The sequence below is a fragment of the Myotis myotis genome, unplaced genomic scaffold, assembly GCF_014108235.1.
Source record: "Myotis myotis isolate mMyoMyo1 unplaced genomic scaffold, mMyoMyo1.p scaffold_m19_p_2, whole genome shotgun sequence".
Lineage (NCBI taxonomy): Eukaryota > Metazoa > Chordata > Mammalia > Chiroptera > Vespertilionidae > Myotis > Myotis myotis.
Genome location: NW_023416324.1, coordinates 157,260,891 through 157,287,123, shown reverse-complemented (window position 1 = coordinate 157,287,123; position 26,233 = coordinate 157,260,891). Strand labels below are relative to the sequence as shown.

The following is a 26,233-nucleotide window of genomic DNA, read 5'->3' as shown; positions in this document are numbered from 1 at the left end:
CTTTAATTTCACTGATTTGTAATCTTAACTTTGTTAATGGAAGAAACATTCAAACCTGTAAAGAATTTTTGTGAATTTGTTTGAGCCAAACTGCCAACAATAGCTGGGAAGCAGAATCTCAAGGTATGGAGATAATGTTCCAGAGAATGACAGTTTTCACGTTATTTTATAAATTACTATTACAATCAAAGGAGGAGACATAAGTTACATGAAATCCATTGGTGATAGATTAGGGAAGTGGGAGAGAGCAAAGTGTGGGGGGAAACCTCTGGAATTGGATAAAAAGTAAAATGATAGATACATGCTTCTTTTACAGAGGTGGGTACAGGATAGTTAACAGTCAAAAATCCTATATAATAAAAGGCTAATATGCAAATTGACCAAACAGCAGAATGACCGGTTGCTATGACACGCACCAACCACCAGGGGCAGACCCTCAACACAGGAGCTGCCCCCTGGTGGTCAGTGCATTCCCACAAGCAGGGCTCACGGCTGGAGCAGCCACAGTGGTGCTAAGGATGTCTGACTGGGCCTAAGCCGTAGGACATCCCCTGGAGGGCTCCTGGACTGCAAGAGGGCACAGGGCGGGATGAGGGACACCTCCTCCCCAAGTGCACAAATTTCATGCACTGGGCCTCTAGTTAATACCATAACAATAACATTGAGGTAATTCGTGCTCTCCACTCTGGCACCCTGGAGCAACAATTCTTTGGGCAATTTCCTCTAAGCTATCTGTCTCTCTGAGTAGATTGATATAAGCTGTTTAGCTTCTGGTTAGAGAGGAAAAATGCAAATCATTTACTACTAAGTGTCCTCGGTTTAGGGAAAATGGGATTTACCAGACGGCTCCGAACCGCTGTTAGAACCCACTTTCCTTTTCCTTCAAAAGGCATCTCCATGCCTCCTGCCTTCTATTACACCAAAGCCATGTAATGTCTTTCCAGTTAGAATTCTTAACTCTTAGAAACATTTATTTTTAGGTGACAAGTAAATAATTAACATTCCTCAGGTTAGCAATACATTCACATTTTAAAGAGATATTTCAAACAAAATACAAGACTTACTCATCAACAGATTCAAATCCATCCTCTAGATCAGTGGTTCTCAACCTTGGCTGCACATTAACAGCCGTGGGCAAGCTACGGCCCGAGATCCGCGGCCCGTTTGAAATGAATATAACTAAAAAAAAAAAAAAGACCGTACCCTTTTATGTAATGATGTTTACTTTGAATTTATATTAGTTCACACAAACACTCCATCCATGCTTTTGTTCCGGCCCTCCGGTCCAGTTTAAGAACCCACTGTGGCCCTCGAGTCAAAAAGTTTGCCCACCCCTGCATTAGAATCACCTGGGAATCATTTTAAAATCCTGATTTCTGGGCCTCATCCTCCAGAAATTCTGTTTCTTTGTTACTAATGTTGTGGCCCCACCCCATAATAAAGAAACAGAATTTCCGGAGGATGATGCCCAGAAATCAGGATTTTAAAAAGATTCCCAGGTGATTCTAATGTGCAGCCAAGGTTGAGAACCACTGCTCTAGATTCTCTACTAAGAGAACTCAGATTAATATTTCAGTATCCTGTTATTTCAAAATACCTAGATATTTAATATTTATTATTTAACCTAGCATAACTCCAAAATTCTAAGTTACCAAAGACTTTAATCTCTTTCTCTTTACCAAGTGGGAGTGGCCCCTCCACCACGGCTCTTCTGCCTACCCCCCCCACCCCATGGGGGGGACCTTGGCTCTGGGGACCTTGCGAAGGGCGGCTCACCAAGCCCTGCCCACCAGAGAGCAACGTGGCAGCCCACAGGCCTCCGCCCCCGCCCCCCGCACGCCAGGGCCACGTGAGACGCCGTCGGGCCGCAGAGCGGCGCGCACCCGGCGCCCCAGGTCGCGTGACTAGGCGGGGACGCGCGGGATTAAGGTCCGTCCCGCCTCTTCCGAGGAAGCTCTCGTTTCAGGTTCCGGGGCCGCGCAGCTCCGGGCCTGGGGGTCGCGCGCGGCGCTCTCCGGGTTCCGGGGCCGCGCGCCCCGCGGCGGGCGGGATGGAGGAGGCCGGGGCGGCCGTGACCGCGGCCGGGGAGGCCGAATTGAACTTGTCCCGCCTCAGCGTGTCCCCCGAGACGCTGGAGTCCGAGCTGGAGTCGCGGGGCGAGGAGCGGCGCGGCGAGCGGGAGGCGCTGCTGCGGCTGCTGCTGCCGCACAACCGTCTGGCGTCGCTGCCGCGGGCCCTGGGCAGCGGCTTCCAGCACCTCCAGCTGCTGGACGTGAGCGGCAACGCGCTGACGGCGCTGGGGCCCGAGCTGCTGGCGCTGCGCGGCCTGCGCACGCTGCTGGCCAAGAACAACCGGCTCGGCGGGCCCGGCGCGCTGCCCAAGGGGCTGGCGCGGTCGCCGCTCGCGCGCAGCCTCCAGGTGCTCAACCTCAGCGGGAACTGCTTCCAGGAGGTGCCCGCCTCGGTGCTGGAGCTGCGTGCGCTGCAGACCCTCAGCCTGGGGGGCAACCAGCTGCAGACCATCCCGGCCGAGATCGAGAACTTGCGGAGGTGAGCGGGTCCCAGCCGACCGACGGGGAGGGGCCGCCGGGCGCGGGGCCTGGCCTGCTCGCGGTTTAGTTGTCGCGTAACCGCCTCGTTCCCTTTCCAGCGGTTCTCAACCTGTGGGTCGAACGACCCTTTCACAGGGGTCGCCTAAGACCATCGGAAAACACATATATAATTACATATTGTTTTTGTGATTAATCACTATGCTTTAATCATGTTCAATTTGTCACAGTGAAATTGGGGGTCGCCACAACGTGAGGAACCGTATTAAAGGGTCGCGGCATTAGGAAGGTTGAGAACCGCTGCAACTCGTGGGCGGTGAGCACGCCCCGCCAGCTCCGCGGATCTGGCGGCGGCGTGGGGCCGCGTTTGGGGTGTGGTATTTCCCCCAAGCAGATTTCCGAGGCCGTTTTTCTGTCTCTCTCGGCGCGATTCAGACGGATAGCTACTCAAACAAATGCTAATGTCACTTTCTTGCTTTGTAACAGTCCTTGGCCGTTTTCCCCGCGAGCGGTTTTCAATCTTGTTCATCTCATGGCACGCATAAACTGATGACCAAAATTCTGCGGGACACCGAAAAATGTGTTGTTTTATTTTGTTTTTTGGGTTTTGTTTTTTTTTTTAACTGATCTGATAAAAAAACAATTTTTGATTCATTCACACCAGGCGGTTACTTTGTTTGACCATCCGGGAAGAGAGGTCAGTGTCCCTGACTAAATAGTCAGGTATTGCGTGTTTTTAAAATTCTGGCGGCACATGGGTTGAAAGTCGCTGCTATAGATCAAAGTTTGTGCCTTTCAGCCAGACATAAAGTGTACTCTGATCCGAACCTTGCTTTCTAGGGCATTTTCCGCTCCCTGGTCTCTAGTAACAGCAACGCCGAAGTCCCCCGCGGCAGGGGCTGGAGGTGGGGAGGCCGTGTTTTCAGGTCCCTAGTGGACACTGGAAACCTCAGCTAGTACCTGGCCCTATTTATACCATGTATTTTTCCAATATGCACCCACCTGTGATAAAGTTTAATTTGTAAGTTAGGCCCAGTAAGAGATAAACAACATAATAAAAGGAACAATTATAACTACATACTTGAAATAAACATGAATGTAGTCTTTGCTCACGTCTTCCACCCACAGATTTAATGCCTTTTTCCTATTAATTAAGCACTTACAGGCACGGTGGTCATAACTTTAGTGTTTTGAGATGGGACAGAAAAACGAGCTCAGATTTCTGTTTCCTTCACAATTCCACAGATAGAAGAATCATCCCTACCTTAGATTTTTAGCAAACTCAGCATACGATTTTTTTTCTTTCCTCTAAGTAGAGAACTTTCACCTTTTTACTTGCAGGAAGTACTTCAAAGCTTTCCTTTGACATACCAGAATTGCCAGCATCACTACTCTTGCTCTTTGGAGCTATTACTAAGTAAAGTAAATGTGACTTGACAGTTGATCCGATCAACTGAGATGGCTAAGTGACTAATGAGTGGGTAGTGTATGCAGCCTGTATGTGCTGGACAAAGGGATGATTCAGAACCCAGGCGGGGTAGAGCAGGTTGGTACTAGATTTCATCACACTACCAGGGGTGGGCAAACTCTTTGACTCGAGGGCCACAATGGGTTCTTAAACTGGACCGGAGGGCCGGAACAAAAGCATGGATGGAGTGTTTGTGTGAACTAATATAAATTCAAAGTAAACATCATTACATAAAAGGGTACAGTGTTGTTGTTTTTTAGTTTTATTCATTTCAAACGGGCCGAATCCGGCCCGCGGGCCGTAGTTTGCCCACGGCTGCACTAGACAGAACAGTGCATAATTTAAAACTTATGAATTGTTTACTTCTGGAATTTTCCATTGAATAATTTTGGGCCACACTTGACTACGGGTAACTGACACTGGGGAAACAAAACTGCAAATAAAAGGGAACTACTGTACTACTTGTGGAATTCAGTGAGCCAGGCATTTTACCAGCACCAATGGGCATACAGTAAATATGCATAGAATGAATGCAGTAACTCTCTACATGGCCTTTTCCTTTTGCCTAAAATGTTGCCTGTACCTGGTAAATTCCTATTCATCCTTCAGAACCCACCACGAGGGTGATATCTTTGTTTTCTTAACTGCTTCATGAACCACAACTAATTTATGATCTATACTGTACTTCCTCTGTACCTCACTCATCCCAGCATTGCATTTATCCTATTGATTATAATTCCTTGTATACAGGTCTGCCTTATTATTCAGTTAATGTATGTTGAATTACATGCAAGGAAGAAGTAGAGACACAGGTAGCAAAAGTCCCTTAAATGTGCTGTGCAGGAGAGTAAGAAAATAGTGCAAGAACCAGTGGATTGTCCAAAGTGAAAAAAGTGTCTTTCGTCTGAAAATATTTCACAGCTTTTATTTGAATTTTCTGAGGTAACAGAATGTTAAAGATGGGAGGGACCATAGAGCTAATTGTAGTGAAAAGAACATTGGCCTGAGAATAAGGTCTCTTGATGGCCCAGCCTTAGGCAAGTCACTTAATGTATCCTCACTACAGCCTCCTAATCTGTACAGTGAGGCATTTGGACAAGATATGTCTTCATTTACTCATCATGGATGTTTATTTAGTACCTACCATGTGTCAGGTGCTGGGGATACTGTGGTGAACATGATCCTGCCCTCCTGGAGCTAACACTACAAGAGACATTAAACCTCATTATTTAATTACAATTGTAAGCTCTATGAAGACATGCAGAGTGCCTGAAATGAAATAACAGCGGGCCTGCCTGACGTAGTTTGGTTCTTCAGCGAGTAACATTTGAACTGAATTTTTGAAGGAGTATGAATTAACTCGGAGAGGGTGGGAGGGATCAGTCCAAGTTGAAGGAGCAGCACAGGTGAAAGCCCAGAGGCAAGAAGGACTGAAGATCAAAATTTTGAAAGGAGGACATTGTATTAGAGCATAGTGAGAAAGTGGCCAAGAGGGAAGGTTGGCAAATCCATGTGAGCCAGACCTCAGGCCATGTCATATATTGAAGTTTCTATTTTATTCTAAGTACACAGAGTTTTAAGCACATCTCTCTTGTTGCTGTGTAAGAATGGAGTGGGAGAGGGTGGAGAGATAAGAGATTTTGAGGGCTGGTTGGAAGGAGGCTATTCTAGTAGAATTAGAGATGATAGTAGATTATCATGAGAGATAATAAGAAATAGAAGGGTTTAAGAGAAATTTAGATAAAAATTGACAGACCTTGGTTCCTTCTAATATTTGTGTTACATAATTTCAACCTCATTTAAGTTTTCGTAAAATACTAAGAAAAAACAAGAGCAAGTATTATTTCCATCACACAAGGAAAAGGGTAAGTAAAAATCCCATTTATTTGCTTGCTTACAGTGCTGTGGGCCCTGTTATAAGTGTTTTAAATATGATTTTTAATTCTCACAATGACTCTGTGAGATGAGAAGAGGAAACAGAAGCTCTGAGATGTTAAGTCATAATATTACAAAGCCAGTGAGTGGTGGAATTGGATTTGACCTCTGTGATCTCTCACTCCAAACCCATGAATATTCCACAGTGACAGAGTAGGGCTAGAACCTAGCTCTTTGATTTCTCATCTGTTGGATGTTAGGAAGATATCTATCCTCTTTAACAGCAATTTAAAAAGTATTGCAGAGTATATAATCCATGTGAAGGTCTCCTTTATCCCCAGCCTTCATTTCAGGAAAGAATAACAGATATGGACAATTAGCTTAATTGGTATAATTAACCTCTTCAGATTTGTAGGGTGTCTTCATGTATGTTTTCTGTGCTTTGTTAATCTTTTATCCTAGTGGCAAACTCTTTTGTAGAAATGGTTTCTGAAAGGTCAGTTTTGAAGTATCTATATATATATAAAAGGCTAAGTGACGGACCATACGTCCCACCGTACATCTGTCCGGACGTCTGACCAACCTACCGGCCGGTACATATGACGTGCACTGGAAATTTAAAAATAAACGTTGACTCACGCATGCCCGATACATATAAAGCTCTCCCTGGTGCCAATTGCATGCATGTATTAATTTTATAATACTACTAGTGCCCCAGTGCATAGGTTGGTGCATATTGAAAGGAAATTAATTAGAAGGTGGGGCGGAGCGGGACTGGGTGAGACAGGCCGGACATGCCCTGGAGCCAACCTCCCGTGGTCCCTCCCTGGCCGGCCACACCTGGGGCGGCACCACGGTTCGAAGGTCGTCTGCAGAGTGAAGTGGGGTCCCTCTGGCAGGTGGGGTCCCTCAGCCTGGCCTGCCGGGATCAGGCCGAAACCAGCTCTCCAACATCCTCTGAGGGGTTCTGGATTGCAAGAGGGTGGTTTTCGGGTGACACACCCCAGAATCGGGCTCCATCCTCTCATTCTGGGTGCGTCATCTGAGAACCACAACTGCCAGGTCTCCACAGCTCAGCAGCTCCTGCATTAGTCCTCTGCCCCCTGGTGGTCATTGCGTGTCATAGCTACCGGTCGGACAGTTGCTTAGGCTTTTATATATATAGAATATATAGATATTATATATACTATCTTGACATGTAATTTTTTGCAGTAATGTAATTACTGCACAAATCTTCTAATTTCCTTTCAATGTGCATGAAACCATACACCGGGCCACTAGTAACAAATAAGTAGATGCTGAAAATCTTATATTAACTTCATTCCCATGGAGTAAATTATGCTCAGTGTGAACCATAAGGTTGTGGATGTAGATTCTAATCATCAAAGTATGAGGTTATTCTCCAACAAGTAGGTATAATACCTCTTTGGCTAGTATATAGACAAACTTATTTTTGTTTTTATAATGTTGAAAGTAAGTTATTTAGTATTTTGGCCTGTTTCATATGACTTCTAAACTTATTCCTCTCAATTAGCTCAGATGCTTAATAACTTAACGCCCAGTAATTATTTTAAAAAGCAAAAGCTTCAGGACTGTTTGGTATCCAGGGTTCTAGACATTTGGAGAGTAGGTTTGAGCACAAGTGAGTTTCAGTTGGTACCATTTCTCTCAGTATTTTCTTCTCAAGTAATGCCTTCCCTTTTCTATTCATGACCCTTCTCTTACTGTCTGATGTGGTTTTAGAAATTGAAGATAAGAGACTTGTGATAGAAACAAAGGTAAATATTAATGCCCTAGAGCAGCGGTTGGAAACCGATGGTCCGCAGACCACTAATGGTCGGTGAAGTCCAAAAGGTTGGCGACCGCTGCCCTAGAGTGTTTTGAAGCTAATAAATTGGTATCTTACAAAATAAGTGACTAGACCAGATAATAAATAGGAAGTGATAAAGTTTAAATAAAAATGTTTTTCTCCCATTTAGAATCACATACTGAGTTTTTCTCTGGTTCTCAACTTCTTCCTTCTGATTTCTTTCTTTTATTGCCTTAATTTGGGGCAAGTACCAAGGGATGATTCTTCCATTTGTGCTTCTACTTTTGAACATATAATATACTCTAAAAGCCTATAGTCAGTGATAGTGTTTGAAAATAATTCAATATGAGGATGGTATCTCAAGAAAATTACTTTTTTTATCCATACATATATGGTTCTTTCTCTGTTTTCTGCCTTTTTGTCTACAAACATGTCTCACTGTAATTTCATCTCCCTTTAACAGTAATTATAGGACTAATGTATACTTTTGTTATATTTACTAGTAATGTCGTTTTTATTTGGATGGAGAAGAAAAACATTTTCTACTTATATCTGTGATTAAAGTTGATTGGCACTAAGGGACCCTACTGTATTTTTTTTCAATGGGTCATTGGCCTTTGCTAGAGAAAAGCCACCTACTTCAGTATTTCTAAGGATTGGAGAACTGAGATACTATTCAAGAAACAAATCTAAGGATGGTCTGTTAATGGTAAACAGAAAGGAAAGGAAGAATTCTGTAAATTTTGTGAATGATTTTCCTGTTTTCTGTATCTGTCCAGCACTGAAAGAATAGAATTGTTCCAAGCCTGATCAGCAGAGGTGCAGTGCTGACGAACATAAGAACTTTTAAATACTACAGTTTTGTTTTAAATTCAATAATAGTTTTCCTTCGTTTTTACAGAAAAGTAGGTTTGGAAACAATAGAGTGTGTTTTGGAAATTTAATTTTAGAAATACTTTATAGGCTTCATGTTCCTAGAACTTTGGGAATTATTTGAGTTCCAAAGTGAGAAATAAGCCTCAAAGTGTACATTTAATGTGCTGGTTGTGTAATCTGATTAATGACACCCATCAGTTGCAAAAGAGAATTACATAATCTTGAAATCATTGGCTTGGTTATATTTTAGAACATCAGATTCTTCTCTGCCAAGTCACAGTAACTACTAAGGTTTGGCATCCTTTGTCTGTATGCCTCCCAACCCACTCCAAAATATTGAGAGAAAAAGTCATTGAGTAGTAACTGACCACCAGACACTAATTTATCTAGGTTAGTTACTTAAATAGAAAAGACAATATTTAAATTTGCTCTCATTCACTCTCCCCTTTATTTCATTTTCTTTTCTCCTTCAGTAGACTATAATGCAAGTTGTTATTTAACTGTTTAATCCTTTATAAAATGACTTCCAAGTTAGCTAATATTTTTTTCCAGATAGTCTTCTCATTAAAATAATTATTTTTCCAGAGTAGTTTCTGTTTGGGGGGCTCCAAATATTCTATTCTGATTCTTTTTTTAATTATTGATTAAGTTATTACATATGTGTCCTTTCTATTCTGATTCTAATTCTATTCTGTTCTCTTGGCTCTAATCATTGAAAAACAGCTATTTCTGAATAACTGAACATTAATTTAGACCATTTTTGTTAAGCCCAAAAAATCTTGCCTAGGAAGTTTTTAGACCAGTGCTTAAACATTTACATATAGGTGAATTTAGTCTTGTATACAGACAGTTGATTTTTGATACAATATTTGAAAGACAAAAAAATAACATATTGGAATTAAACTTGTTTGTTTTTAAGCATTATAAATCTAAGAGATTTACGCAGTCAGAAATAGAAAAAGAGTATCATTAGTATGTTTTTAAAATGACAAAACTTTGAATCACCACACATAAAGGAAGGTGAGATAATGAAGTAAAGATAGGAAATTCAACAAATGGAAGAAATTAAACCTAGAAAATACATGTAATAAGGCTACCTACAAAACTCTTTACAATAAGCATGATTTCGAATGTCAGAGAGGTAAAGGAGGGAACTTCATTAATGAAACAAGAATAAGAAGTTTAAATATTGACAGTTATGAAAACCCTAGTTAGAATTCATAGGAATGAAAAAAAGTAATTATGAACTTAATAGGCTGACAGATAGCTTGTAGAATAAAAGAAATATTAAAAAACATGGATAATTGATTCTGAAGTTCCACTGATAGCTATTAGAAATTCTAGAAAGAGAATAGAGAGCATGTAGGAAAGGAGTGTTTGAAATAATAATGGTTTAGAATTTCCCACAATTAAAAAGAGTACTTCAAACTGATCATGATAAAACTTCAGAACAATCAGGTTAAATAAAGAAAAAAGATTCTAAAAGCTCCTAATAAAAAAAGAACACCAGATTACCTACAAAGGAGCAATATGCTAATACTGGCTAAAATAAGATCATGGAGCAGTAACTTCCTAGGCCAGTGGTCGGCAAACCCCGGCTCAAGAGCCACATGCGGCTCTTTGGCCGCTTGAGTGTGGTTCTTCCACAAAATACCACATGCGGGTGCACACGTACAGTGCGATTGAAACTTCATGGCCCATGCGCAGAAGTCAGTTTTCGGAAAGGAGATAGACGAAACAAGTATACAAGACGAGTGTGGATGGGAGAGTTGGAAGGGGTCGACCTCAGCGAACGTACCTCAATCAGATTGAGGACGTTTTTAGCCTTATTAAGTTAATAACAATGTACCTACCTACATAGTTTAAGTTTAAAACATTTGGCTCTCAAAAGAAATTTCAATCGTTGTACTGTTGATATTTGGCTCTGTTGACTAATGAGTTTGCTGACCACTGTCCTAGGCTAATAAAAGTAACTCAACCTAGAAATTAATGCCCAGCCAACCTATTCATTACTTAACAAGGAGGGGCGGGGTGGGGGGAGATAAAAATGTCAGAGACGAAGGACTCAAAGATAAAAACTAAGGTGGGCTCTTGCTGAAAGAATTTCTAAAGGATATACTTGAATTATACTCTAAAACAGTGAGTTTCAACCTTTTTTATCTCATGGCATACATAAACTAATTACTAAAATTTTGTAGCACACCAAAAAATATATTTCTTGTCAATCTGACTTAAAAAAGTATAATTCACACGGGATGGCAACTGTTGTGTTGGCTGTTGTCATTTTTTTTTTTATTTGACAGTCTAAGGCAGTGGTTCTCAACCTTCTGGCCCTTTAAATACAGTTCCTCATGTTGTGACCCAACCATAAAATTATCTTCACTGCTACTTCATAACTGTAATGTTGCTACTGTTATGAATCGTAATGTAAATATCTGATATGCAGGATGGTCTTAGGCGACCCCTGTGAAAGGGTCGTTCGACTGCCAAAAGGGTCGCGACCCACAGGTTGAGAACCACTGGTCTAAGGGAAGAAAGGTCAATGCCCCTGACTAAATAGTCAGGTATTGCATGTTTTTAAAATTCTTGTAGCAGACCCATTGGAAATGTCTGCTCTAGAAGGATAACGTGGCTGTTGTGTGGAAAATAGCTGCTGAAGTGAGAAGGGAGTGTGATGAGAAGAATGGAAGGTCAAGACTGGAGGCTCTTGTAGTAGTCCAGATGTGAAATGGTAGAGATGTGCTTTTTTATCCCTTCACTTTTAATGTATTGAGGTATTTCTATTGTAAATGTAACTCTTGTAAAGAGCACAACTTCATACAATTCAAAGTCCTTCCTGAGGTCTGAAGGACCTGATCTGCCCTTCCTAGACTACCTGTCTGACCTATGTGACTATCACTGTCCGGCCTTTGGCTCCCTGATCTACCCACACTGGCTGTGTTGCTCTTTGATAACACAAGCATTTTTCTAGCTCAGGGATTTGTACTCATTTCATTCAAATCTTTGTTCAAATGTCATCTCCTACAGGAAACCCTTTATGATCTCCCCCGCCCCCCATCTAGAATATCACTCTCATCAACATCTGGTTACTTCCCTTTTTCTTTATAGTATTGTCTGACAAAATATATACAAATTCATTGATTTATTGTCTGTCTCACTAGAATGTAAGCTACTTAAGGTCAAGTAATTGGTTTTATTTTCACTAAATTCCCTAGAATGGTGCATGGTAGGTATCTGGTTCATATTTGTTGGCTAGGTACTTAACATGATATATAATAACATTATTCCACTTTAAAGAAGAAACTGGAGCATAACATTAAATAACTGGTCCAAATTCTTGCACTGGTAAGTGGTAGAGCTGGATTCAATAAAATAAATACAAACAAAAATAAAACCACTAGGTAATTGTGCTGCGCCAGCACGGCCAAGGGTGAACCTGAAGAGGGGTGGTGAAGGATTGAAGAAAAGACAGACGAGAATACAGCTGGGGCTCGGTGGATCTCCCGTGCCTGGATGAGGACCCGAAGACCCAGCCCATGAGCCGATGCTTTATTTTATAGTCTGATTAAAACAAGGGTAGATTTACATGTATACAAATGTAACACTTGCTGCACCTCCCACAGCCCATTAGCTACTTAGGAAGGAATTAGGGAGGGCTACAAGGTCAGGCTTAATTATGCTAGGAGAGCTCTGCCCTCCAGGCTGGGACTTGTTTGTGGCCCTGCCACAGGTCAGCCTGAGGTTTGACCCTAGAGTTGCTCCCTACAGGTAGTATTGATAATATTGCCTAATATTGGTGTGTCTTGTCTGCTTGCCTATAATATAAGCTCCCTGAAGATTGCATTACTTCTCTAGAGACTGTATGGCATATAGCAGATCCTAAGTAAAACATTTGCTGAATGAATAAATGAAATATGTTCATTGTAATAAAGGAAATGGAGTATCTTATCTAGCTTTGGTTTATTTACTTGTTATTTTTGTTTATCTTTGCAGTTTAGAGTGTTTATATCTTGGAGGAAACTTCATCAAAGAAATCCCGCCAGAATTAGCAAATCTGCCTTCTTTAAATTACTTGGTATTATGTGACAACAGAATTCAAAGTGTACCTCCTCAGCTTTCACAGTGAGTAGTTTCAAGCAGCTTATGTTTACACTAGAGGCCCTGTACACGAAATTTGTGCATGGGGTGGTGGTGGAGGGGGGAGGATGCCTGCACCCTCCACCGCTGGCTCCTAACCGCTTGCCTGCCTGCCTGCCTGATCGCCCCAAACCGCTCGCCTGCCTGCCTCATCACCCCTAACTGCCGCCACGGCTTTGTCTGGAATGACTTCTGGAAGGTCGTTCCGCCGTCCAATCTAATTTGCATGTTAGGCTTTTATTATTATAGATTAGGCTTTTATTATTATAGATGGAAATACATGCTTAGGAATTGCTGTTTTGGCATTCACCCATGTGTTTTATAGGTAGAAAGAACTAGATGTTACATGAGGATTACCGTTATGTTTGCTGTGAATGGGGTTGCTTATTTTTAATGTTACTTTTAAAGGCTGCAGTTTATTTCTAACAATATTTGTATATTGTAATAAAAAATAGGGTATTCATTGATAGAGATTTCCCAGGTTTTTATGGGAGTTTGTTAATTTTATATGAAGCATTCCTATCCTAACGAGATAATGTGAAGGGTCTTGATTCCTGCTGCATTTAGAATCTTTCCTTTTTTTGGTTATCTTATAAAACATCCCCCCAAAATGTTTAAATCTAGCATTATATTTCATCTAGTACATCAGAATATTCTCTTAAGTATTCTGTACTGTCTGAGATTCCATGGGCAAAAGCCCATCATGACATTTACAAATCTGTACTCTGATCTAGTTTTAGCACTTTTAAATTTTATTTCCATTGACCTAATCTTAATTGCACATTATGGGGAAATCAAGTTAAGTGAAGAACTTAACTTTCTTGGTAGTTATCTTGCTTACTGTCATTGATTTTTGTACTGCACTCATTCCAGGTTGCATTCACTTCGATCCCTCAGTCTTCACAATAACTTGCTGACATACCTGCCTCGAGAGATCCTCAACCTTATTCATTTGGAAGAATTGAGTTTGCGAGGAAATCCGTTGGTTGTTCGTTTTGTTAGAGATTTAACCTATGATCCTCCGACTCTCCTGGAATTAGCTGCTCGGACTATTAAAATTCGAAATATTTCCTACACTCCCTGTGATCTTCCTGGGAATCTTCTTAGATACTTGAGTTTAGCCAGCAATTGCCCAAACCCAAAGTGTGGAGGTAAGCTAATTTAGTGTCCTTGTTTTCCATTCAGTTAGCTATTTTCAAAATTGATGATCTCAGTGTTTTCATTAGCTGTCTTCTTTCAGAGAAAGGCAATTAGTCTCTGTTTCTCTCATCCTTTCACCCTTTTATCAGAAACTAAGACCCTCTCTGGATTTGATTCTTTTTCTTTTCTTTCTATTCTTTTCATAGTCCTTTATGATTCATACACAAGGAAAACACTCAGAAAGTCTTATCCTGTTATGGAACTGTCATAAGATTTGTAAAATGAGAGGAAACATAAAAGGAGCATAACAGCCCTAGTCTGTTTGATTCAGTGGATAGAGCATCGGCCTGCGGACTTATGGGTCCCAGGTTCCATTCCAGCCAAGGGCACATGCCCGGGTTGCGGGCTTGATGCTCAGTAGGGGGTGTGCAGGAGGCAGCCGATCAATGATTCTCATCATTGATGTTTCTATCTCGCTCTCCCTCTCCCTTCCTCTCTGAAATCACTAAAAATATATATATTTTTTTAAAAAAGAAGCATAACAATCCTAATTGCCTAGAATCTCTAAAATGTTTAGCTACTTAGAATCACCAGTCTGAGTATCCGGTACCTTTACAGAGTATGATTCAAGATATATGAGAATGGGCAGAATGTATGCCAATTTCAGAATGTACCTTGGAATTTTATATACTTTTAAATCCATGGCTCAAAATTTCTTTGGTTTAGAGTATATGGAGAAAATGAAACAAATGCTATAATGTAAGGCAGAGTGAAGTAGAAATTCAGTGTAGTATTGGAAATCAAAAGAGGGAGAGAGTACATTTAACTACATCTGGAAAAGATGAGATGATTCTTGACCTATGAGTTGGATTTTGTTAGGGTAAGATTGAGGATAAGAAACTTTTCAGAAGGAAAGAATAAAATTAGAGATAAAACAGCAGTATGGAGCAGAATGTTGAATGAGTAATTGGCTCAGTTGTACAATTCGGGGAGTAATGAGAGAAAAGAGTTTATAAAAGATTCATTGAGAGTAGGTTATGAATGGCATGGAGTGCCAGGGCGTGTGAGTGAGAGTTGGTGACTGATGATAGGTCATTTTATTTTGGCTCCCTCATAGAAGACTGCTACTTAAAAAATTCAATTTGATGGGGGTGCAGAAAGGTTTTTACTGTTGTTGGATAAATGTAGGTGCTGAGGAAATGATACATAATTATGATCAGAGATTTTTCTGGGAAGTTCCATCATGTCTTGAAACCATTGTAAGGTTTATTAAAAAGGAGAAAATCATTTAAGTTCCTCAAAGAATATCAAGAGAAAAAAGACATTATTGGTTCAAAAAGAACAATATTCGAGCCTTTCTAGCCACTCACTCTTAGAAGTATAGATTGCTGTGCTGTGCCAGGTTATAATTGCTTATACTTTTCTCTGGTTCTCTTTCCTAAGTTGGCTTTAACAACGACAAGGGACAACATTCACCCCAGGCCTTCAGACTCAGTAGTCTCTGTCTAATCTCTTTAAATCTATCCTTTTCTGGAAGTGGACCTCTACAAGAATTCACTTTTTCTCTTATTTGTTTCTGAATTACTTCTTCAATATACTGATTTGCTACTTATCTTAGGAACAAAAATGCATTTTAAATGATTAGTTTAAAATTTAAGATAATATATAAAATGAACCACTGACATTTTCCCCTCCCAGACTCATTAGTTATTAAACTCTAAGCAAAAGTAATTGTATATTTTGTGAGACATTTTCTCTGTGTAGTCTGAGATCTTATGAATGACAAGATAATATTGTACTATTTTACCTCATGGTAACTCTATAATGCTTTATTTTGTTTCTTCCTTAGGAAGCTAACATATTTTGAGGGTATATAAATACTGATTGACCAGTTTATTGCATTTTTCTACTTTCCTAAATTGTTCAAAGTAATATACCTTGAATTTCCTTTATTAAACTGCTAGAGGCCCGGTGCACAAAAATTTGTGCACTGGAGTGGAGGGGTCCCTCAGCCTAGCTTGCCCCCTATCACATACTGGGAGCCCTCAGGGGATGTCCTACTCCCTGCTCCCCTTGGGGAGCGGGCCTAAGCCACAGTCTGGCCTCCCTTTGTGGGAGGCGACCAGGCTGATCAGGCGACCATCACCCCGCTGCTGCAGTCACTGCCAGTCACCGCAGCCACCAAGGTGTTTTCATCAACACGGACTCCAGTCCCTTCACCATGAAAAAATGACAACTTTCTTTAGGCATTTTCAGGATGTGTCTTTCATAGGGTATGACATTTCTTTCTTTTTCTATCCTCACCTGAGGATATGTTTCCATTGATTTTTAGAGAATGTGGAAGAGAAAGGGAAAGACAGAGAGAAACATCAAAGTGAGAGGAATACTTTGATTGGTTGCCTCCTGCATGAGCCCTGACCTGGGCCCAAGCCAGGGAGTAGCCTGCAACCTAGGTACATGCCCTTGGTCATAATTGAACCCAGACCCTGCAGTGGGCAGGCCGAGGCATTATCCACTGAGCAAAACCAGTTAGGACAGGATTTGATATTTCTTAACCCTCTAGCAGCAGACCTTCCTTTTTTTCTCCAGGAGTGTGGTAAAAAACCCTAGATCACCTATTTGGACTCTCATTACCCAAGTTACTAAGAATATTACCAGTGGCATACAGGGAGCTAAGCCAATCAGCAGTCAGAAAAGGTGTTTCCTCTGTAGTTCACACCAATTGCCAGCTTGGCCCTTGCCCAGGCCTAACGCCCCTGGCCAAGTCATTAGCCCTGGGCAGGGGACCCCCAGCTCCCACCATGGCCGGCTTTGCCCCTGCTACCCGTGATCGCTGGCACTGCCCCTGCCCAGACCTAATGCCTCTGGCCAAGGCATTAGGCCTGGGCAGGGCACCCCCAGCTCCGCGCTGCCGCCATCAAGGATCGCTGGCTGGCTCCGCCCCTGCCCAGGCCTAACACCTCAGTCTGTGGCTTGGCGTCTACGTATGCAAATTAACCGCCATCTTTGTTGGCAGTTAATTTGCATATTGCCCTGATTAGTCAATGGGAAGCGTGTAGCGGAGGTACGGTTAATTACCCTTTTTGTCTTTTATTAGATAAGATTAGAGGCTTGGTGCACAACAGTTGTGTACTGGGGCGGCGGGGACGTGGGGTCCCTCAGCCCAGCCTGCATCCTCTCACAGTCCAGGACTCCTCGGGATCCTTAGCACTGCCGTGGAGGCAGGAGAGGCTCCTGCCACCACCGCTGTGCTTGCCAGCCATGAGCCTGGCTTCTGGCTGAGCAGCACTCCCCCTGTGGGAGTGCACTGACCACCAGGGGGCAGCTCCTGCGTTGGGTGTCTGCCCCCTGGTGGTTGGTGCATGTCATAGCGATCAATTGTTCTGCCGTTCGATCAATTTGCATATTAGCCTTTTATTATATAGGATGGGTTATAGTTACTGTAGGATCAAAAAAATTAGGAAGTTAATGGGGTAGTGTTAGGGAAAAATAAATAGAAATTGTTATTTCTTCTTTGGACCACATCTTGTTATTTTGGTTCTTTTTGTGACACACACAGAGTTGTTGGTGCCAGAGGAAATTTAGGTAAGATATAGAGGTTGAGATTCCTCTCTAGAGAGGCAATTTGACCCAGAGTTCTAGATGTTCCAGTTATACTGCAATCATTGTGACAGCCTAGGTTAGACATGTGCGGTATCTTGAGGGAGCAGCTAGAACCCTGATATACAGCAACCTCTGCTTTTCTCTCAGCTCTAAATGTATTTTTACTTAGCTGAAGAGCCACAGTTCAGGAGCACTGTGGAATCAAAATTAGGAATCAAAAGAGCTGAATAACCCTAGCCAGTTTGGCTCAGTGGAGAGTGTTAGCCTGTGGATCGAAGGCTCCCGGGTTCGATTCTGGTCAAGGGCATGTACCTCAGTTGCAGGTTCCTCCCCAGTCTGGGCCCTGGTCAGAGCACGTGCAGGAGGCAACCAATTTTGGTGTTACTCTCTGTTTTTCCCTCTCTCTTCCACTCTAAAAATCAGTGGAAAAATATTCTTAGGTGAGGATTAAAAGGTACTAGTTTCAGTCTACCTAACAATATATAATTGTGTGAAAACCCTATGAGACTATTCATGAAATAGCTTTGAAGTGTGTAGAGTTAAAACCTGTGGAAATGTAAGATATCATTTTTTTTCTTTTTATTTTGCTTCTCAAAACATAAAGAACAAGGATACCAAAAGTTGTCTCCTTTCTGTAAATTTTGAAGTTTTGTAGTCTTTTTAAGTTTCTTGACAGTAGGGTGGTACTATCAGGCACTGTCTATCAAATCACCCAGAGAAAACAAGCTAAATAAACAGTTTCCTTTTAATACCATCTCCCTTTTAGGTAAATCTGGCTGCCCCTTTGCAGCCAAATCATTATAAACAGCTATAGAAACATCCAGTTCTGCTTAAGATTCACAACAGAGAAGTCTGTACGTGACATTTGTTCAGAATGCTGGAGAAATGGTTGCAAAAGAAACTGATTCTGTGCTTTGTAATGATTACTTTATACTTATTCCTCCTTCTCTCCAGGAGTGTACTTTGACTGCTGTGTCAGACAAATAAAATTTGTGGACTTCTGTGGAAAGTACCGCCTCCCCCTGATGCACTACTTGTGTTCACCAGAGTGCTCTTCGCCGTGCAGTTCCACATCCCAGAGCGAATCTGACTCGGAGGACGAAGCTAGTGTTGCCGCACACAGAATGCAGAAAGTTCTTCTTGGTTGAAGAGTGCAGAGTGGAGTGAAACACTAAAAGACTGAGAAAAGGTTGTTAGAAAAGAAAGTAGACTGTGAGATTCACTAGAAACATTATCTTCATCTTGAATGTCCATGAAAGAGTCAGAGGTCATATAAATAAAAGATTTTATGTATCTACCCATTCAGCAGGAATGAGTCCATTTCCATGTTTGGATTTTTTAAATGGAATTCACTCTGAATGGCCGTTTTAAATTTGGCTGTTTGTTTGCAGTTTTCGCTCAAGTTTTGCATAACTCCCACAGCAGACTAGAACATTCTGAAGAGCAATGCTATAATAAACCTTGAGTGGTAACAATTAAGATAAAGAAATAAATGATCAAAGCTGTATTATTACCAGAGTTGTCCTTGGGTTTAGGTTGCACACTATACCATAATAGAATTAACCCTCTTCATATATTGCCCATATGTCTAAATTACAGAGCTATTCAGATAAGCTCACAGATGGTTACATGGGCCCTAAACCTTTCTGACCCCACTATCTGGTAAAGTAAGGGATATAACCTTATGTGGGATTTTAAAACCCTTCAGTTCTGCTCCTTTATTTTATATGATTACTATTACCCTTTGGTAATCCAGCAGTGACTGTTATAGTGCCTTAAATCCTAGCTAGGATTTGGAAGTTTATGCAAGAGATGATGCCAGAGTAGCCTATAGCCTGCCATACTATGCAGAACGCTGAAATATGCTTTAACAGAACTAGGTGAACAACTATATCTGACACCTGAGTTCATTATTACCTTACTTTCATTTTTTGCTTAAACATGAAGTAAACCCCTCGCAAATCACTTTTACACTTAATGAGAGGCCTCACTCTTGATCACTCTGTTCATCATAAGAGAATAATAGTTTTTGACTGAAAAAAAATTTGTCAGATTTCTTTGGACAGAATAGAGATTTGTGTAAGCTTCTTTGTATCTTGCACAAAGTGGGAAAATGACTTAAAAATTTTAACAGTCAGTTATGACTTTATTGCCTGTGTGTACTGAACTATAACTTTCTCTAGATTTTAAAAAAAACACTAGAAAAACATCACAACAAACCAAATAAAATTTGGGCAGCAGTCGTGTTTGTACACAGCAGAAAAATTTTCAAAATCAGTTTAACCATGGAATATTTTTAAATATTTTTTATATTGATAAAAAAAATTAGATAATCCTTAAAGTATAGAAGAAAAATGCTTTTCAGATTACTTGCTATTGGAAATGACCAACTTTTTATTAATCAGCTTAATATGCAATAAAAATTGAGTAACAGTTTAGTAACAAGTTGGTATTATAAAATAAGATACACAACACATACTAGCAATCTTAGATCATTAATCTATAATAGCATGATGTTTGGTAAATGTTACCTATACAGTAATATGCAGATCAGAAATGCATTGCAAGCAGGAGGTGGCCTCCTTTCTGACTTGCTGGCATTCATGAATGGGCACATCATTTCTTAAAGCAGATTGTTTTACAGTAATGATATGTGTATGTATTAGGTTTTTGTCATATGTAGTATTTTTTTACTTTAGAAGAAAATATACTGTAGGGTAGTTTAGGGTTTGTCTGTTTATTATATGTTAATTCATGAAACAACATGAAAGTTTCATGACTGCAGTTGTGAAACGCTGCTATAAAGTAAATCCCTTCCCCTTGTTATAATGTAGTAAGATTCTTTTTTCCTTTTGATTCAGAAACTTTCTATGTCTAGTATAGAAATAGATGTAATCTAGTATATTTCTACTGCCTAGCAAAGTATACATGGGTCTTACAATGGAAGTAATAACAAGTCTTGTTTACTTCTCCATTTGAACCACAGCAAGTTATATACTACAAATGTATGAATAGTAAAGATGACTTAGGTAGTACCTAAGTGGTAAACTCAAAATGTTTTGTAAGTGACTTAGTTTAGATATATAAAATATTTTCATAGAAAATAAATAATGTATTCATAGTAAAATACTCAAATGAATAGGACCAAGTTTTTCTGGCTTAAATGCCTCAGTTTACTTTCAAATTTATTACAAGCTTCACCTAAGTAACAGCTTGGGTAATCTTTTAAGAGTTAATCTTTGTAAAAAAAATAAAAATAAAAAATGGATAGGTATGTAAATACGCTGTTCAACCTTACATACCTCTTTCCAGCTTCCCAGAAATAAGATGCACTGATTGAGCTTTTACAGATGCGTAAATAGGTCTAACCAGAAACAGTTTCTAGCTTTTGCTATATAATGTAGATGTATATAGCAAACTATAAAAATGTTTGCTATGGTTCTCTATATGTGCATTTGAAAACCTAAGATCAGTGTCCAGCTGTCTTTCGTGACTTTTACTGAAATCTACATTATAGTTGTTTTATCTTTTTAAAAAATCTTTTACAAGAGCTTTTTACCTTTTAACCTTTTATAAGAGCTGCTAATTCCTAAGATTTCCCCCCTGTTTTTTACCCCTACCTTCCCTTTCTCGGTGACTAGAAATTAAACCAGAAGGTGAGATATAAGGGACTTGATGATATTCTAGAAACCAGATAATCAGCTCCCGAATCATCTAGCTCACTGTATTTAAAATGATAGTCTATGTCTCTTTAGTTGTTAAGTCACATATTTGTGTTTAAACTATAGTTAATAAACTTTATCTTTTGAGATGTATAAAATATGCACTAATTTTCATAGTGAAATAAGTATGTTTAGCTCTACTTGGACAATTTTAGTGACCAAAACTTATGTGGATAAAACTACTTAGCCAAAGCATTAAAGTGTTTGGAATGAAATTCTTCAGTGCTAATATTTAAAATTGAAATATACATTGAACATTCTTAGTAATCTTTATCCTTAGAATACAGTTCTCAGTATCATGAAACTGAGAGGTGAAATAGTCTTAGGATTTTAGGAACTAGGAAAGTTTTGCTTTCATGGTGCCAGAGAATGGCTGACCTAAGGACAAGCTAGTCAGGGTTGTCAGTATTCCCTGTATTTGAGTAGGGAATATAGGTCTGGGGGGTTACCGTTCATATTTTACTTCTAAATGTGTGCCAGAGGAGTCTCTTACTAAAATTCTCGATACCTGGAACTCTGGGCTCTGAAATTTGAAAGAAAAGACTTGCATTGTAAATTGTAACTCAAATTTGAGAAATTTTTGTATTGATGTAAATAAAAGTTAAAGACAGTTCACACTAGTGCAGTATAACACTGCAGACCAATTCCACACAAACATTGTGAATATCAGTTTTAAACAAGAAAGAGGGAAAAGGCTCATTGTTGGAGTGTGAAATGAAAGAAATCTTTTAAAGCAACAAAGGGCAGGGAAATAGAAGTTACCAGGGATATCCCTGAGCAAAGAAAATTCTTTAAAGTAATAGTGAATTGTTTTAAAACTAAGTTGCCAGACTACCATCTGAAAGCCTTTCTCGTTGATTTCTTTAGTTTCTGCTATTGGGAAATTGCCCACATTCCTCCATAATGAAGGGCCAGCAAGTAATAAGATTTTCCTGTAGCCAACCTTGCTCTTTCCAAAGGGAGTAAGTAATACCTCATTAACCTGGAATTTGTGGTACAGTCTTGGTTAATGTTTACCTTTGCACTATGGGAAAAAAAAACACACCCACAAAACATAATTTCTGCAAATAAAGTTTGATCTCTTAAAGCATTTTATATAAAGAGTTATTCTGAATAATAAGACCTTTTGTAGGCTAAACTATATCAGTTATAGTATGAGTATATAAAATTAAGCTGCATTCAGAAATACCTAATTTTTAATGACCCCTTCTTATCCAAAACAGATTTAATTGTGGTGGTGTAACTATTACTACCCATTTAGTTCAAAATAGTGAGCTGGGCGTTTAACAACAGTAAAAGCTACTGTATAGGTTTTTAGGCAGCATGATCTGCAATACATAGTTCTGATTTCCTATGTATAGAAAAGAAGCACTTGACCTTCACTGTCTGTATTAAACACTATACTCTGTAACATTAATGTGATGAATTTAATAGCATCCAATTTTGTATTTTCATTAGTCATGATCTTTTTAAAGGTAGCAGTGTCTTCAGCTCAGAAAAGTATGTGCCTTAAATCCTCCAGTCTACATCCAGATTTTGGGGGGAACGAGGTAATTTAATAAGTTGTTTATGACAGTCTTGTCACCCTTTGCACTTGACTTGAGGGAGAACAACTGTGATCCTGAGGGATTCCTTTCGCTAAACAGGGCCTAATGTCCATGAGTCTAGGGCTTCTGGAGAAGGAATCCCAGGCACGCATCCTCTCAGGAGGTCAAAGCCATAAATAAAATCAGTGCAAAGGTATATTCTCCTTTATATTATTTTATAAAGAAAATTTATCTGCTAACACTAAGGGGTGATAGCAGTTTCTAATCAACTTTATATTAATAGTATATAAAGATACTATTGCCATGAGGCCTACCATATTTTGTGAGTGGCTTATCTATAATACTAGGCTGAAGGTGAGGGGGTATATGTTTTAATATTTTTGCATGTAAATATCTTCTTTTTTTCTCTCTCTCCTTGGTCCATATTTGCCAAGAATGATGTAGAAAATAACAGTTCACTAATAACACATGTTGCACATTATTGAGCATTTTCAGGGTAATACTGATTTGGGTGCTACTAGACTTAACTAGTATTGCTCTGTCTCACTTTATCACAAGAGATAGTATTCAATCCTGTAAATATTAAAATGCATTTAGTTTAATGAAAGTTTTTTATATACTGTCATATCAGAAAGCCATGGTTCCTGGAGAAATTGCATTCAACAGAACTTATTTCTTCCTTTGGTTGTGAATAAATTGGATAAAATTGTTTTATTCCAAATCTCCGGGGAAGAAAATAGGATAAGATTGACATCTCTATTGCTGGTACTATAAAAACATTACTAAATTGGTTAGTATTTCTGTCTGTAACTGGTGTTTTAAGAGAATCTTTTCACTAACTTAAATGGTTGACATTGATGTATTACTGGAAAGGAATATTAAACTCAGCAATCACTTTACAGCAATCATGGAGAGACCTGTATGCCTACAATTGGTGTTACATTTCTGAGCCCACTTCATATTCATGAGAAAAACATAATGGGAGGAATATTTTAAATAATCAGTTTTTTAACTTTTTATGAAGTTTGGGACTTTAAAGTATAAACAAAGGATGTTGAAAATTCATATACTTTTAGTCAAATTACTTTTTATCTGATTTTTAAATTTTCTGTATTTGAAATCTTATAAATTAGGAATATCTAAATAAGTATATATAGATATTTAAAACTGGTAACAATAAATGTAATTTAGCAACATGATTTGATAATTACAATTTATTTTCAGAACAAGATACAACTTATTGCATCAAGTTTCTATATTACCTTGTAATGGTAAATGCTCTAAAAAGAATATTTTAAGCTACTTCAATTCTTTACCTCCTTTATTCCCCCAGGACACACAAAAGAATGTGATCTTGTATTAACTAACCCTCTGTGTGAATTTTGCCATATCAAACATTTTGCTGTATTGTATTAAAAGTGTGTTGTTGGAATTTGATTCTATACTTTGGAAAAGTAATTGTATTTTAGTTTTAATTGACAAGCATTTATTTTTTAAAAAAACTAAAATCCTTATAATATTGGTATTTGCCTGGATTCCTTGCTATATAATTGCACATCTGTTTATTGAATTGTCTCAGTACATGAATACATACATTAAGTGTATAGTAGCATTTACTCTCTATGCTAGATGCAAGGGATGAGATGAATTATACCAGATCTCTTTCTACTCCAGTTCCTCCTTCTTCCACAGTCTTAACAGATTTACGGATGCATGCTCTAATTAGAAATGAGGTCATTTTGCTAACTAAGGTCAGTACCTTCTTATATTTAGTCCAGAATCCAACAATTTTAATACTGAGTAGCATAGAACTAACTGAACAGTTAATATTATAGTATTTAGTATTGTTCTTTAGTGCCAATAACTTGGTGACTATGGAAACCTGACATTTTTCTAGATTACAAAATTTGAAAGACTGTTGTGGTTGGTTATGAGTTGTAAAATAGAGTGGGTAGGAAAGACATATTCTTTGCAAAACAGCTAATGTTTTAAATTTGCCGAAGTGGAAAAGCTCAACACTTCCCTGGTTAGTGTATAGGAAGGCTTCTTAGTGAAGGTGGGCTCAGAAATTTGAGGGCACAAGAGAGAAAAACATTGGGTGTAACTGATCTCCTTGCTTCCTTGCGGATAAAACTGCTCTAATCTGTCCAGTTGGGGATGTTCTCTTTAGAACAAGTGCCAGAAGAACATTTTTTTTCTTTAATGCCTTGTCTAATTCTGTAGGAAGCCACACTTTCCAGGGGATATGTGAGACTTGGATGTGTCCCATCACATCAGTCACTGCCAGCATTCCCTAGAATGTTAGAGCTAAAAGAAACGTTAAAGGTCTGAAATTGAGCCACTTAAATGAAAACATTTCAGCCCAGGGAGACTTGTCCAAGACTTCACATGGCTGAATCTTAAATCCAAGCCTCTGGATTCCTACTTCAATGCTGTTTGCATGATAGTATGCCCCTTCCTTTCCTTACTACTCTGTTCTGTTACAGGAAATCAGTACCAGCTGCAGTATAATAGGTCAACTGGCATCAAAGTGATGCTGTCTGCATGCATCTCAGTGTATTCAAGATTTTAGATGTTGGGAAACCTTAGATAAGAGTAAACATCTTGGGGGGCTTAATACTGTTTCAAAGCACATTCAAAAACCTACCTTATTTAATCCTCATGACACTGAGGCAGGACTAGATTTGGTAGTTTGTTGGTGTGGTTTATCACACTCTTTCCTCCTCTGAATTTGAAATCGATTAAGAAATTGGCATAGACTAGAGAAAGGAATCTAAATATCAGCTTTATCATATCGAGAATTGAGCTTTTTATCTACTTAAATTGAATGTAACCAACCAAGTCAGACTCCCTGCAGAGGCTGTGTAGCCTTAAATAAGCATTCCACAAGGCTGACCAGAGCACTACAGATCCAATGGAGGTCAGGTCAAACCTTAAACCCTGGAGCACTGCCCAGTAGAGGAACTTGGAACAAGGATCAGATTTTGGCCATCTAAGCAGATGAATTAGTCTTGCACAGGAAGGAAAAGATACTAGAAAGGTTATTTCTTGGCAGCTGTTCTCAACCCTAGTGCAATAGAACCACCAAGGGAACTTTCAAAATATTCAAATGCCTGGGCCCCATCCCCAGAACAATTGAAATCTGACCTCTAGAAGTGGAGTCAGCATCAGTAGTTGTAGAAGTTCTCCCCAACAGTTGCCCAATAAGCATAATTCTTTAAGGAAGGTCTCAGTAACTTGAAGTCAGTGGACTAAGGTTTTAACATAAGGAAATGGGCCCCAAATGATGGATGAAACGACTTGCCCAAGTTCTCTTAGATACATAGTGACAGAGCTAGTGTTAGAATCCATTCATCTATTTAAAAAATAATTTTTTTAATTGAATGCCTACTTTAGACCAGGTGCTTTGTGTCTCCCTGTCAGTCACCTTTTTTCTGAACTGAAAGTGTTTTGGGGTGTAAGATGATATATTCAAGCTGACTGTCCATTTTGAAGCCAATTGCAAC

The 26,233-nt window shown here is 39.5% G+C and overlaps 1 protein-coding gene across 3 annotated transcripts; it reads left to right on the top strand.

Moving 5' to 3' along the window:
• The first annotated feature begins 1,920 nt into the window (after nucleotides 1-1,920).
• LRRC58 (leucine rich repeat containing 58) lies at nucleotides 1,921-24,252 on the top strand. 3 transcript variants are annotated; one of them, XR_004973902.1, is made up of 5 exons: nucleotides 1,921-2,550; nucleotides 12,572-12,700; nucleotides 13,589-13,866; nucleotides 18,413-18,725; nucleotides 23,952-24,252. XR_004973902.1 is itself a non-coding variant. In XM_036348160.1 (5 exons), exons 1-4 carry the CDS (start codon nucleotides 2,051-2,053, stop codon nucleotides 18,604-18,606), a joined length of 1,101 nt encoding a protein of 366 aa, XP_036204053.1. In that variant the 5' UTR covers nucleotides 1,921-2,050; the 3' UTR covers nucleotides 18,607-18,647; nucleotides 23,952-24,252. The 3 variants fall into 3 exon arrangements, 2 of the variants coding, with proteins under 2 accessions (XP_036204053.1, XP_036204051.1); XM_036348160.1 differs by having other exon boundaries at nucleotides 18,413-18,647; XM_036348158.1 differs by having other exon boundaries at nucleotides 18,413-24,249.
• The last annotated feature ends 1,981 nt before the right edge of the window (nucleotides 24,253-26,233 follow it).